The 15,525-nt window shown below is 32.5% G+C and overlaps 1 protein-coding gene across 1 annotated transcript; it reads left to right on the forward strand.

Moving 5' to 3' along the window:
• The first annotated feature begins 7,143 nt into the window (after window positions 1–7,143).
• Window positions 7,144–7,509, forward strand: LOC119516172 (small nuclear ribonucleoprotein Sm D1-like). Its single transcript, XM_037812420.1, has 2 exons — window positions 7,144–7,231; window positions 7,355–7,509. The coding sequence occupies exons 1-2, from the start codon at window positions 7,144–7,146 to the stop codon at window positions 7,507–7,509; spliced, it is 243 nt and encodes an 80-aa protein (XP_037668348.1).
• The last annotated feature ends 8,016 nt before the right edge of the window (window positions 7,510–15,525 follow it).

Here is a 15,525-nt window from a genome sequence, read left to right on the forward strand (position 1 = left end):
TGCAGCTTATTTCCAAGTATGTATAATATCTTTACATCAGCAAAATTTCCCTATAATTAATCATTATAATTGAAAGTATTTGAAATGATTCACAAACATTATTTCAGGATTCTGAACAATATGATACATCAAATTGAAAGTATCATAACACTTACTAGGAAAATTAATTTTATTGAAATTTCCATTTTTCAAATATTGGTATAGAAAAAAATTGAAAATGTTTATAAATATATTTGGTGGGCTTCACTATTTTAATAAATAATATTTATAAGCATTTCTTGGACATTTTAATTTTCAATGTGAGAGATACATGCAATTAAAAGAAAAAATATATATGTTAATGTGTATGGTGAATTGTTCCTTAAACATAAATAAGAACAACAATATGTTGACTTTGGAAGGGTGGGAAATCAAATTCAAATTTGTTTCTTTTGTACTCATGTAATTTACTTTCAAAGGGATTCAGGACAAATTTCAGAATGTAATAGGGGATTACATTAAGGGATAGATTTTACTGAAACCTTCCAAAGCAAATCATCAGCAAGAAAATAGGGTAATAAACATGGAATCCTTACTGTCATCCCACAGACAGGCATTCTGTCTGCTTGACATAAGAAGTGGGTGTGATGTCCAGAAGAGATCAGGATCCCCCTGATCCACTGCCTTTATCTTTATATATAAAGGGCATATTGGAGAAAATGAGAAAAATGGCCTTTACAGAAGATTTTAAACAGACCCCAGAGCAGCAGGGAGTCTGGGTTTAAGTGATAGGTGCTTGTAAGGAACTGGCAGTAAAATGAATTACCAGCATATTGGAAATTTTGAGTTTATAAAAAGTGTTATCCCCACAGCAGTGAAGGAGAAGGGGTAGGCAGGAAGCTGAGAGAAAGGAAGGCCCTGCTAGCCCATTGGGTAGCAAGCTCTGAAATGTTGGGCTACCTTTGAGTAATCAGTTCTTTGTATCTCAAACATCTTTTTACTTAAACAAATTGCATAATTGTAGTGGTGGTGTTTTTTAAACTCACTAACATTAAAAAAAAGGTATATAACATTTTAAGTGTTAATGTTAAGCAAGACTGGCATTACATTGCTGAAATAGTCTTATTCACATTTGTATTTTGTCTCTCAGATTCTGTTAATACAATCTGAATAGCCTTACTTTAAAAATAAACATTCTAAGTGAATACTATACTTAGTAAAATTGATTTATTTCATTGCTATTACTAAGATGCATGTTTAAAATATTGCTGTAATGTCTGCTTTGTTAATTCAGCATTAGTGAGTGATATTTTTGCTAGAAGCTGAAGTTTTATTGTTTCATGTTTAGAATATTTTAATATCTGAAGAAATCATGAAAAAAGATGCAAATACCTGTCAGAATGTCAAATTGATATTTCTAGTGCAAATAGTTAATAGAACTTTAATATTAAATGGGTTTTGGAAGGCCCATTAAATTTTTAAGTCCTGATCTCTTAGATTTAAACTAATAGTTTTGATGGGTGAATATCACTTTGGACTGGTAAGGCACAAAATAACTGAAGTATTGCTTTTATTTTTGAAGCAGTAAACTTTTTGTTTGTTTTTATTTGTTTCATTGCTATTTAGAGATTATTGATATAGGAAAAAATGTATAATCATTCCAGTAAGAAAATTATGATTACTTATGTGCCAATATTCAACATGAGCTCTTGTCTCAACTTTCCAACTGTCCTATAGTGTGGTCTAGAATAAATCACTTACAGTCACTGCACCTTATATTATTCTAACTGAAAGACAGAGAAAGCAATGCCAACTCTGTCCTGTTAAAAATAAAGAACATCATATGTGAATGTTAAATATTTGGTCCTGTTTTTCACCTTAATTCACACCTATCCCTATGAGATCTCACTTTTCCTTATGGTTTATCTATCACAGTGCAACAATGCTACTGTGAAGCGAATAACTCATGTCCAGAATTCTTGTTGAGTTTCAGATCTGTGTTAACTAATTACTAGGTATTCTGCCCTTCAACTCTTCAATATGACTCAGTAATTCCCTTCATAAGGCACAGCTTCATAACTGGGCACCGAGGCATACTGAGTCTGCATCATTTTCTCCAATTTCTAACACCCTGCCTTGTGTTCATTTCCACATTGGCACTAATCTGAAATTCCTTTCCTTAATGACGCTAATAATCTTATGGTTTACCTAGTTCATGAGCACTCTTCAATTTCAGTATTATTTGATCAAGAATTTGGCACTCAGGTGAAAAGTCAGGTGGAACCTACCATGATTTAGCCATGGAAGTCACAAGATATCACTTCTGCAGTATTCTGTTGCCTGCAAATGAGCCATTAAACCCAGACTATATCAAAGGGAAAGGACTTAGGCTCTGTCTTTTGAAGGGAGGACTGTCAAATGGTTTGTAGACATATTGTAATACTATCACATTCACTAACCTTGTGTTCAGCCTGTATTTCTCTCAAGGGTGTGATTGATATTTAGAACTGCAATTAAACCTGAGGCCTTATTTCATTTTTCTCCTCTATTCCATCTCTAATTTTGTCAACACCATGGGCTCAGCTTTCCAAGCTTCTCTCTCACTTCCTGTAGACAAATGATTTTCATATCCTATATTTTCTTCAACCAAAATGTGTTTTTTTCATCCCTTTAAAGCATATTTTCATGATTTCTATCTGTTCTATTCTAAAATGATCTCATATTTCTATTATTACAGTAGTTATTCATTCAAAAAAGAAAGAATAAATGAATGAATTCTCCCCAGTACTTCAAAACTAATACCCCAAATCAATATCTGTCCACCTACTAACCTGTTTCTCCTTTTGGGTCATGTATTTTCAGTTAATGACACCAATAATCTTGCATTCCAAAAGCTTAGGAAACATTGTTAAATCTTCCTCTCCTGTAGTCAATAATTTGGTCATAAATCACTGTCTTATAGAGCCTTTATATATCTATGAACTCTGCTGCCCCACAATCATTTAGTTAAGTCTTTCAACACAATCTCTTACCTAACAACTGAAATAACCTTATAAATAGCACATATGGATCTTCTTAAAGTCCTCTAGTTGTATCTTTGTGCTGTTACCAGACTGTGGTTTCTACTGTGTAAATATGGTCATTATTATCTTCAGTGAAACTCTATTACTTAAAGATTACAATCCTTGGAATGTTCTCTTTGATCCAGTATGTTCAGCTTTTATCTATATCTCCAGGCTTGTCTGTTGACACTTCCCTAATTGCATTTTATATTTCAGCTAATGTACTTCCCTAAAGACTCATTTCTTTATCTTTTCTTTTTGTCTCTCATTGAATACTCTCATTCTTTCTGCCCCCACTAATCTTGCACCTCTAGTACAACTTTAATCCTTTAAAAGAAATGGCTCACATTGTAGTTCATTTTAGAATATCCTTGAATACCCCAGCAGAAATTAGACATTTTTTTTATTCTAGTTTCTCATAATTTGCTTAGACTATCGTACACATGCATCCAGAAGGATATACTAGTTTTTCGGTGAGGAAAGCACCTGATATCAATGTTCTTTTGATATCTAGTATTTAGCACAGTTTTTCAAATATAATAGTACTCATTATTTCGCATTCCTCCTACCTACTGAACTAGGTATTTTAAAGGTATTGGTAACATAAAATTGAATAAGAATCAACTATTGATGATATCTTAGTTTGATGACATGGGCTGGGAGAATGAACAATTAAGTAGAAAAACACAGACAATCTAATACATGTTATTTTCCATATTTATAATCATAATTGACACACTGAATTTTAATTTATTCATAAACATGTCTTTATTCCTCATAAAACTTGATTTTCATCAAGATAGACCTAATGAAATTATACAAATGAGTTTTAAAGTAATTTTATAATAACTGGATGCAAAAGCACTTGTTGCATCATTTCCAATAATTACATTTATGAAAGTTAGATACTCTCAATATCCTTCCTTTTCCATGGGCTTCTGACTGGCAATATCGTCTCATTTTACACTCTGGCATCCACTGTCTCTTTCTCTGACATTTCTGCTATGACATGGCTTCCCATATAAATATCATTTTTTTTTTTAATTTTCTTAGGTCAATCTGGCTTTGTAGTTACCTTTTCATGTTATTGACTTTGGTGCCAGTTTAGATATGTTTGTATTTTAAAACTAAGGAAATAGCTAGGGATAGATGTAATTTTATTGTATCACCTTCTGTTTCAATTATTTTATATAGTTTGCTGTTCAGATTTTTTAATGGTGCATCTACCTGACCTTCTTTTTTTTTCCCTAAGAAATTTGCTTACGTACACCATGGCACATGTCAAAAAATACTTTCAGTGTTACTGTAATGTAATTCATCTAAATTGTCTCCATCTCATGAACAGTAAGCTCTTTTCATGGCTGTGCAATTTGACTGTCTGCCTTTAAAGGAACAGTTTCCATCTCCATCTGCTACATTGCCTTTTGTGTAAAAGATGGTCATTGGTGAGCAATTTTGTGAAAATATTCACCCTGATACTTGTCAATAATTTTAGTTTAATCCAGTGGTCATCAACTGGAGACAATTATCTGGCCCAAATGCCAAAAACCTGAGGTTGAGAAACTCTGGTGTAGTCATATTCACTTCTATGAAAGTCATTTGATAAATCTCAGGAATAAAACCACTTCCATTCATCCACAATGGCTTGGTTTTATACCACACTCGTCGTGTGGGAAGGTTCAGCAAAATTCCTTTTACATAATGGAGTCATTACATATCTTATGAATAAACAAAATTTATCTCTACAGAAATATCTTTACAACCCAATGAATGCTAATAACTATTTTGGAGCAAATACTAAAATATAATTATCCTCTATACTATCAAAATTTTTGTGTATTATTAGACTTATCATTCCTCCTTTGCATAAAAATATCAACAAATACCATATAAAAGGAAGTGCAAAGCCAAGTCTAATACTGTGGTCTTAAACTAAGCTGCACAGAAAAACTGTTTAAACTGGTTACTGCTATTTATTCAAATTACAGCTCCAAAAAGGCAGCCTCCCAGACTAAACCTCACAGAAGCGAGCAGTCTAAAGGAAAAAATAGAGAGTAATGTAAAGATTAAGCATATATCAAGGGGGACAATCAATCAGATTGTTTAAATTGCATTTAACTGATATCTAAGGTGTGTTTTAGAGCACTTATGGCACAATTTTGCCTGATAATAATTGTACCTCTGTTATTTTATTTTATTTTCCATATATATTTAATAAGAAATCATAAATTAATCAAATAAATTCAATGATGCTACTATATTTAGACTCTCAATGCACAATGGTCTATAATATGGTAAATATTAAGCCTTACACTCAGTTTGTGTTTTGTGTAATTTTTTGTATATTTCATTTTGAAACAGTGTAAACAAATCTTTTGTTAATTTTTCTAATATATCTCTTGACCTAGCTTAAGTCAAGTTATTATGTATTAATAATTTAAGGAAATCACACACTATGAAAAGGATTCAAAATTTGAGAGTGGTAAATCAATCAATATTGAAATAAGAAAAATAAATATTTTTAAATAACCATATTTTCAATAGAAAAAATATAATTATATTAAATTTATAAATTTCCTTAGAATGTTTGCTGTAAAATAATATAATGAAAATCCAGATCACTTATAATAATACGGTCCAAAATATGCAGTAACACTTTTGCAAAAAAAAAAATTCTAAGTATGCGATATTGGTTAAAACATAAGTTTATTGCTTTCTGAAAGCATAGAAAAGAAACTCCTAACTGCTTTTCATCTCTATGTATCAGTTTATGGTGAGCATGCACATAGATGCTATTGGACTCTGACCATCACAGTCTGATAGAACTTTCAAAGATGATGAAAATATTTCAAATCTCCACTGACCCATAGGCTAATCCTTATTGCCACATGTGGCTCCTGAGCCCTTGAAATGTGGCTACTGTGATAAACGAACTCACTTTTTAGCTGTATTTAATTTTAATAAATTTAAATTTAAATAGCAACATTTGTCTAGTAGCTACCCTTTTGAACAGCACAGCTCTAGAATAGTAGCTTAATTTTCTGTCAACTTATTTATAAATATCATACATAAATTTGATATTATTAATGAATTCTATGGACATGATTCTTAAAAGTTTCATGGCTGGGTTTATTCTAAATAAGACAAAATAAGCAATGGCTCTAAAGCAAGTAAAAGGAAACAAAACAAACTACTGTTGGTTTTGTCTTGAATCCTTTAAATGGACATCGCCTTTTCTCAAACTGAGGGAGTTTTCCTTATTTATGGACTGCAGAGTAAGTGCGTTAAATTGAATGGTCCTATTGAATAACTTTGTGAGCAATTCACACATGAAGAGTATCATAAATTATAATATTATTGCTTATTCATTTTATGGGGTTCTCTTTACTTACTGGTATGTGGTATTTTCATATCTACCTTTAATCACCTTTTCTGAAAATTACCAGCGTAAATCTTTCCTGCCTCCTCTGGAGATGAGACCCATTCAATGCTTACAAAAACTCACTGGAAATTTTGCTGACCCCAGTACATTTGAAATGCAGTTTGATGCACTGTTCAGACACAAATGCAATTATGTTCAGCCATCCTTAGCATGTAAAATGACACATCCTCCCCTCATTTTCCTGACTTAACATGCATGTAGAGAGACTACAAAAGAGACCCAATAATTTTTTTAAAAAACCCTGAACTGTTTGCATACCCATGACTGTTGTCACAGCTGAGAAATGTTAAAAGACTGAATAACAGTTTAAAGTGATTTTATCAGGACTAGATACACTTGAAAATCTGTAGTAAGACCATAAATCTATGCATAATAATGGAAAGGAAAATGAAAACTTTTAAATCTTTATAATCTGGTCATAGATTGATTTGTCTCTCCATTTAAATGATTTAAAAATGAAACAGATACACATTTTATCTGCAATATGCATCTTCTTACCAGGACTATAAATGACAATCCTGTCAATAAAATGAAAAATATCTAATTTTCCTTTGCATATAAAACCTTTCTGGTTTCTGGCCATTCATACTCCCTGTCCGTCGGTCCTCGGTTGTTAGATTTTGTGGGCTATCGGGCCAAAAGGGTGACGGTCTCGCTAGGATGAAGCTCGTGAGATTTTTGATGAAATTGAGTCATGAAACTGTAACAATTGAATTGAAGAATGGAACACAAGTCCATGGAACCATCACAGGGGTGGACGTCAGCATGAACATACATCTTAAAGCTGTGAAAATGACCTTGAAGAGCAGAGAACCTGTATAGCTGGAAACACTGAGTATTCGAGGAAATAATATTCGATGTTTTATTCTGCCAGACAGCTTGCCTCTGGATACACTCCTTGTGGATGTTGAACCTAAGGTGAAATTCAAGAAGAGGGAAGCTGTTGCAGGAAGAGGAAGAGGCCGAGGTAGAGGAAGAGGAAGAGGACGTGGCCGTGGTAGAGGAAGAGGGGGTCCTAGACGATAATGTCTCTCAAGATTAGTGTTTCACAGTGATGTGATACGGGCTATTTTTTTGTACAGCTTTTGTTTGTTTATTCCAGTTTTTAATAAACCTAAATATGGGACCACATTGTCTACTGACCATCAAATTAAAGTTTTAGTAGTTTCATAAATAAATACTAACACAGTGAGAGCCATTTGTAACTATTAGGCAGTCCCAGGAAAATTAAAATTCTTAGGTAGTTATGCTTTAATTTTTTAAACTAAAATTTTTATTTTATGATGAATTTATGTAGAATATACACCTTTTACTTCACATGCACTGAAGATCCATTTATTAATTTCTACTCTGTGGAACCTACCTATAGGTAAAATTAAGCTCTTTTTGGTACTTTTAGAAACGGAAGTCCTTTGGATCAGGGTCTACAATTGATTCTCCTTCCCTGAGTTGACTTCATGGAGACTTGGGAACTTAGTTAAAAAATGATAGTCGTTTTCTAAATCAGAAGTAGTGATTTTGTTGTCATTGTTAATATTTTTTGTTTGTTTATAATAGGTTTTCAATGGAATAGTTTTAAGTTCTCCTGAGTTGGAACTGCAGATAATACCTAGTTGCTTATCAGTTGTGAACAGTGTTAAGACCTCATGTTAATTTGGAATGTACCTGTTAGTGGCTTTATCAAACACTTTTACAAGGAATCTTTGAAGAACAAAATGAAAGAGGCCTACTTTATTTTATAGCAAAACTAGAATCTTGTCAATCACTAGTAAGAAATTAAAAAAAAAATTTAATTGAATAAGCTTGACAAAAACTGCATACACAGGCTTACTACTGTTTTTATAAAGCTTGCTACTGTTTCTGTACTAAGAAAGCAAGCTAACTTTGAGGATGTGGGGGAACTAAATCTTTATTTTCATTTAATTATGCATTGTTGGTTTTTGTTTTTAATGAGAAGAAAATTTACTGCAAGGATTGTTACTAAAAATACAATTACTTAATTTGAGAGATGGCAAGAGCACTGTGTGCGCGCACACATGTGTGTTTTAAAGAAGTTACTATAAATCTGGGATATATGTATACATGTAATCTTTTTTTAAAGTATCTTGCTCATCTCCTGAAGATAGTTCCACAGTTGAAATGTTTTTTCTGTTCATAAGTCATTGAAACCATCCCATGGTGCTTAGTTGTTTTATCACAAGTTATTCGACAGTGGTTAGGAAAGGGGGTGGTAGTTGTATATGAAATCCATGATGATGAAGGCAACTTTTATGAATATTTCTTAGTGGTAAATATATTAAACTTGAACCCACATGACATGACAAGCCATAATCAATATGTAATTTTCCTCCATACCTTTTGTAAATTAAGACATTGAGGGAATAAATTCATTCTTTCCCACCATCTGATCTCTTGCTGGTCCTATTGGTTGAAACCCAACATAAACTAGAAGGCAAGGTGGAGAGGAGATTTGAAGGGGGCAGACAGAAAAGACCCCACACAGCTAGTAAATAAACATAATTGTTTCCTACATGCTAAGCAAACATAAATACATACTTGCAAACTGTGGTGAATACTCTGCAGATATAAGAGTACTTCATATTTCTTGTCCATTTTAAAAGCAGTATGTAGTGGCAGCTCACTTTGATGTTCAAATATTATACAACATTTAACATTTTAACTTTTTATTTCGAGGGTTTTAATGTCTAAGATGTTGGCATTGTGAATCCAGTCTATTAAATGGTTTAAATGTGAGAAACTAAAACAAACAAACAAACAAACAAAAAACCTATCTATTCACCCTCACCCCACCCCCAAATTTAATCTTGATGCTGGTTTTGAAAACTTGATTAGATTTTTGCTTAAGTTTGGCTGGATTTTTTTCTTTTTTTTTTTTGTCGGCATCCTCTGAGTGTGTGTATTGGCATTTGTCTATATTTCGTTGAATTGCATTAACTTCTGCTGAATTTTGTTGAATTGATTTGACCATTTGTAACCTCCTTAGCTTCTAGACTTTTAAACCTTGTAAACTAGTGTCTTTTTATTAGTCTAGACATAACAACTGTACAACATGCAAAGACATTTCAGATTAAATTGAGGAGTTGTCTGTTAAAAGAAACCATGGGTCATTTGATTTTGAACTGACAATGTGTGAGAATTGAGGTTTTTTTCCCCCTAGCTCTAAGGATCTATGTTCATAATACTAATTAACCTGTATCAAATTATTAATTGGTTATATGTTTGGTAATGCTGGGATAATATACATTTTTGCAAAATTATTAGTTTACAAATATATGTACATATATAGGTATAGATATATTACAAGCATAAAATACATATATGTATCTTCTGTGTGTGGTATGTGAAGGAAAGGGCAGTCGGAGATGTATCTTAACAGTCTGACTTTGGATATTGGACATTAGTGTATACTATTGCATAAATAGATGGAGGTTCTTGAATCTGTAGGCTGATGCCTTTCATTTTTTCATATGTCTTCAGTTTCTTTTTTCTAAAATCTTTTTCTATCTTATTGTCTCTCCATTTACCTCCAGAAAAAGCAAACCTATTCTTTTGATAGTTGACTAAAGTGAGGTGACAAGAAAATATTATGTGTGTTTGAGTCAGACTTAGGCATTTTTTCCAAATTTAACTTGATTTTAGTCACTACTTGCCTTCAAATATTTTGAAAAGGAAACGGAACTTTCCCTTCAGAGCAGCTGGCAACTTGTGTTCTTTCATGATCCCAGAGATTCTGTGCTTTACAGTGAAGCTACTAGCTTGGTATCTGTAGGATGTCTCTCTCTTTCTTCAGCTTTACAGCCTAGTGACAACGTTTTGGGTCATTGAGGAGTTTTTTCATTGCTCCCTAGCCCCTTTTCAGTTTGACTTTGTCTTTGGAGATATTTATCTCACCCTCAGACTTGTCCTTGGCTTCCAAGCAAGGATGTTTTACATTCTGTGAAGGTCTGGAATGCCTCATAGGTATATTTTCAGCTCTCGTTTCAGCCCAAACTTAGTAGAGTTACTGTCACAATTAAATTTCTCTCAGCTCTCCTGTCCTGTTTCTTGGCACCAATAGCCCAAATACCTTGACTTGATTACTCTCAGTTCTTCCTTGCTCTTTTCCACCCTCAGATAGCAGCTGCATTGCATTTTAGGGAGGCCATGTTCACCGTGAAGGGGGAGAATGGCTCTGCTTTCATGCCCTGAGCTCAAGCCTTCTGTATACTGTCTGTTACTTCTTGAAAACCCATGCAAAGGAATTGGTGAGTGGGTTCCAATTTGCTCTGTGCCTGGGGATCCTCAGAAATCTAACCTCATATGCCAGCCCACAAATATCCACTAAATTTCTTTGGTGAATCCATGGTGCATTGCCCTTCTTCTCATGCTTCTATGAGGATAAATTCTTTTCTAAGAAGGGTTTCTCAGTTATTTAGATTTAGATCGTTGTTTGTTTGTTTTTACTTTATTGACTCTCTAATGGTTTATAAAGTGAGCACTATCAAGGGTATGGACATTTCAGGGTCTCAGGAATTAAGTATGAGGAGTCCCTGTGGGTGGAGAACAAGACCACTTTCGGTGATACTATGGTGCTGGTCACAGGCAATGGAAATGTGAAAGCATGTCCTGATGAATAGAATTGTGATATCTACTTATATTCTCTAAATTATTTTCCTATTGTGTGTGTATAGGTACATAATATACATTTTTTCCCTATTCTCCTCTTTTACTTCTTTTTCTTTACTACTTTTATGGTATATTCTGATGATAAACATTTAGTGAATAGGTTGCAGATTACTAGGTTGCAGATTAGGTTATTAGATTATTCATGGAAGAACTAGAAAACAATCAGATTCACCCATATTTCCTGGATTGTGTATGTATTCTTTTAGGAGACGTGCCTCTGAATTGGTTACATTTGGGGAAGGAGTGAGTGCATATGATCACAAATGTAAAAGGTAGAGTATTTTAAGAAAGGGCATTAAAACACATGGAAAGAAATGGGAAGTATGTGTGTGCATGTGTGTGTAGTAAGAATAAAGCATTTGTTGTTGCTTTCATACACAACCAGTCTGCTTTGTTGTTGGATAGTGGCATCTCAAATAGTTCAGTAGTAGCATCTCAAATTTATTATGGGAATCAGCCATTGCTCATTAGCCCCTTTGTTTTTGGTCATAACTATCAGTATGACTTGCTCTCTGCTGTCCATGGAGTATACATGTGACTCAAGCTAAGACAATCAGGTTCTATCTTGAGGATCTCTGCCTAAGCATAGTAGCAAAGATCAAATAAAATATCAGTGGTTAGTTGTAAAGGTGGTGCCCTGAAGTCTTTATGTTATTTTCTGGTATTGTTTCTTGTGAACTTCCTCGGTTCTATCTTTCCCAGGGCCTAGATTGTTGGTTTTGTCTTTAAGACTGTAGGCTGTCCAAATTGAACCCAGTGAATTCTTATTTTTTTCTTCTTAATTTAAGTCAGAAGTGATTTTTATTACTGAAACCAACAAATACTAAATGTACATAATAGAAGCAAGCAACTTCTCTCCACCTCAGTAATCTCTAGAAATTCACAGGATATAAAATACTTCATCAAACATTTTTTTTTTTTTCTTTTTGTACCTACACTTATTAAATTGAACTAGGGACACTGTCTTGTTTTGATTTCTATCCCTAGAATCATGGCATGATATAAAATTGGTTCCTGATATATTTTCTGAATTTACTTTTTAAGTAAAACTAAGGATTTTTACATAGTAGGTTAACTAAGCTTATTTATTTCCATATTTTCCATGAGACAAAAATGATTTATCAGAATTCTAATTGTGTCACAGATTATAAGAGAAGTGAAATTTCAATTTCTTTGAATATTTATTCAAAACTTGATTCCTTTTAAACAAGATTGCTTTGTTTCAGAATATTTTGTTGTATTTGGATGGCTATGTTACAAAATAAATCTGGCATAAAAGCCAGACTTTTACCATGGTCCCAGCTACATATCCCTTGCTGTTTATTTATGATGACATGTAAATTATGTTAAATTTACAAATTGAAGCATGAAATAATCCTCTCAGCTTTTTGAGAGTTTATGTGAAACAGGAGTTAATTAGTATTTCAAAGAAAAGAGAGAAATAAAACATTCTAAGTTGCCCACTTAAATATTAATTATGCTGTTTCAATTGGGAAAAAATAAACTCATTTTAGTTGAGGAAATAAAATAACTGTATTGATTGGACTTATATATATTAATGAAATCCTTACAAACTTTAGGTGCTTTGGCACCTAGGAAAGCAGACATCCTGATTACTTGAAACTAAAGGTTTTCATAAGGTATTATCATATAAATAGTACCTGAGGATAATAAGAACTTCCAGTATTTTGATTAAAAGTATGATAATCCTATTCCTAAAATTTCTTAAAATACAGTTATTTATGGAATAGACAAACAGTATTGGAATCAGATGAAATATTAATCATCATAATTTTTAATGAAGCAAAATTTGTCTGTAGCTATACTGAATCCTAGCATACCTGAATTGTCTATTGATAGATACATTGCCTTGCAGTAAAATGGCTAAATAACATTCACTGTATTCAACAGCACACCAAAAATGCCTCTCTTATTTTGTATATACCCATTTGAAACCAAAAAATAGTTCGTGTGTAAATGTATTTTGTTTCCTACAAAAGATTGAAAAATTGTATATATATATACATAGTTATCTATAAAGCTTTATTTTGTATTTGTGCAGCATGATTAAGAAGTGATCATTGCAAACCTGTGAGAAACATTATAATACGAAAAAAATATTTTATGCCTTTTTGGAGTTGTGATTGTACCTGAGTGGATGAGTTTAAATTACTATTTTCTACTCTTTCTTCTATTGCAAAGAAATCATATATTTAATTAGGAAAACTGAAACTTACTAATTCTGGAAGAGAACTATTCATAAGAGTTTCTCTATTTCTTAAAGTCTCAAAATTCCTGGAGAATTTAGAAAGTGTTGCATTCTCTAGGAACAATCACGTACTCCATCTTTCCCTACTCACCCTGCAATGCTTTTCTACATGCCTAATATCAGTGGCAAGCATTCTTCAAATTTGCTTTATATGAAATGACAATACAGAGTTTGCTCCCCTGTGAAAATAAAGATCAGTTATGTATCAGTACATATTAAGAGAGAACCTGATGTGAGGAGTATACCTCTTTATTAACGGTTGTCAAAGTGTGATCCCATAATCAGCAACATCAGAATCACCTGGGACCTTGTTACAAATGGAAATTCTTGAGTCCCACTTTATCTGTTGAATAGGATCTTTTGGGAGTGCTACCTGGAAATCTGTGAGACATTATCCACACACACTGTCACTCTAGTTTGGGTGCTATAAGCCATATAAAAGTAAATTGTAAAGCTGAGCAATTCTGGATCTACTAAATGTCTCTTTACTTTGAAATGTGATCCAGTTGATACATAGCCTATTTCTGATAACAGATATATAGGTTTCACTGTGCTTGAATTTTATAGGATTGTTTCAACGTTGGAGGGTTTATACAAAGATAAAGATAAGGACCTGCATTGACTTGAATAAAATTGCATTATTTTTTCACTTTTATAAGCTTTGTAACCATCCTAAACACTTAATAAATAATCCTAGAAATAATCTTATTTAGAACCTAAAGATCAGTTAAATAATACTGTATCAAACTGAAAAAAAAATATTTATCCCATTTTAGTATTATAGTTCAATAAAAATGGAATGTTTTAAAATAACTCAATTTCACAGGTTCTTTAATTCAATTTTCAATGAGATATTGAAATTTCAATTCTCCCTTTTCATCATTTCTATGATAATATATGGGTCAGACAATTGCCTATTTCTTTAGAGATTTTTGACTGGTTTTCTAGTGATTTTGGAGAATTTTTTCTCATTTATATTAATGCTTCCAAATATCAAGTACAAATATTAATTTCAGATTTTCGGTAAATCAGGTTTTATATATTTGAATTTCACTAAATATATTGGTGAGATGTGTTGCTTTTTAGAAACTATATCCCCTCAAAGCATTCTTATTTTAGACTAGAAACTTCATTGATAGATATAATCTTATTGCACTCATATACTAAATTTTATTTTGAATAATAGTATTTTTGAGATTAGCAAATGATGAAGCTTTAAGGTAACTTAAAAACACTATAGTTTGAAAACATCTGCTGAGAAGAAATTAGACTTTTTTTTTAATTTCTAGGTAGCTTTAGTTTAAATTCTAAAAGCAACTCTATCACTTATATTTGAACTATTAAAGTTAAATTTGAAATTAATATCTGTCAGTTTTTATTTAGTTCACAAAGAGTCCAAAAATTATTCTCAGGCCAGATTATCCAAAATTCACAATTACCAATACTGAAAACAAAACAAAACAACAGCAAAAAAATGTGTTCCTTAAATCTTTGTAATTCTTAAAATGTGTCTTTAAAGATTTCATATCTACAATAGATTATCTAAATATTGCTTGTTAAAGTATAAAAAATGACTGAAACACACTTGTATCCATTACCCAGATAAAGGAACAACATGAAGCGGGAATATAATGGTCTTTTCAACAAATGGGGCTGGGAGAGTTGGATATCCATATCCAAAAGAATGAAAGAGGACCCCTACCTCAACCCCTACACAAAAATTAACTCAAAATGGACCAAAGATCTCAATATAAAAGAAAGTACCATAAAACTCCTAGAAGATAATGTAGGAAAACATCTTCAAGACCTTGTATTAGGAGGCCACTTCCTAGACTTTACACCCAAAGCACAAGCAACAAAAGAGAAAATAGATAAATGGGAACTCCTCAAGCTTAGAAGTTTCTGCACCTCAAAGGAATTTCTCAAAAAGGTAAAGAGGCAGCCAACTCAATGGGAAAAAATTTTTGGAAACCATGTATCTGACAAAAGACTGATATCTTGCATATATAAAGAAATCCTACAACTCAATGACAATAGTACAGACAGCCCAATTATAAAATGGGCAAAAGATATGAAAAGACAGTTCT

This window comes from Choloepus didactylus, chromosome 2, assembly GCF_015220235.1.
Source record: "Choloepus didactylus isolate mChoDid1 chromosome 2, mChoDid1.pri, whole genome shotgun sequence".
Classification (NCBI taxonomy): Eukaryota; Metazoa; Chordata; class Mammalia; order Pilosa; family Megalonychidae; genus Choloepus; species Choloepus didactylus.

What these genes read in the sequence shown, in the direction of transcription:
- LOC119516172 (XM_037812420.1), top strand. Translation starts at nt 7,144, where the DNA reads ATGAAGCTCGTGAGATTTTTGATGAAATTGAGTCATGAAACTGTAACA. An exon ending in ACAAGTCCATGGAACCATCA is followed by an intron (nt 7,232 to 7,354) that starts CAGGGGTGGACG and finishes GTTTTATTCTGC; the next exon opens with CAGACAGCTTGCCTCTGGAT.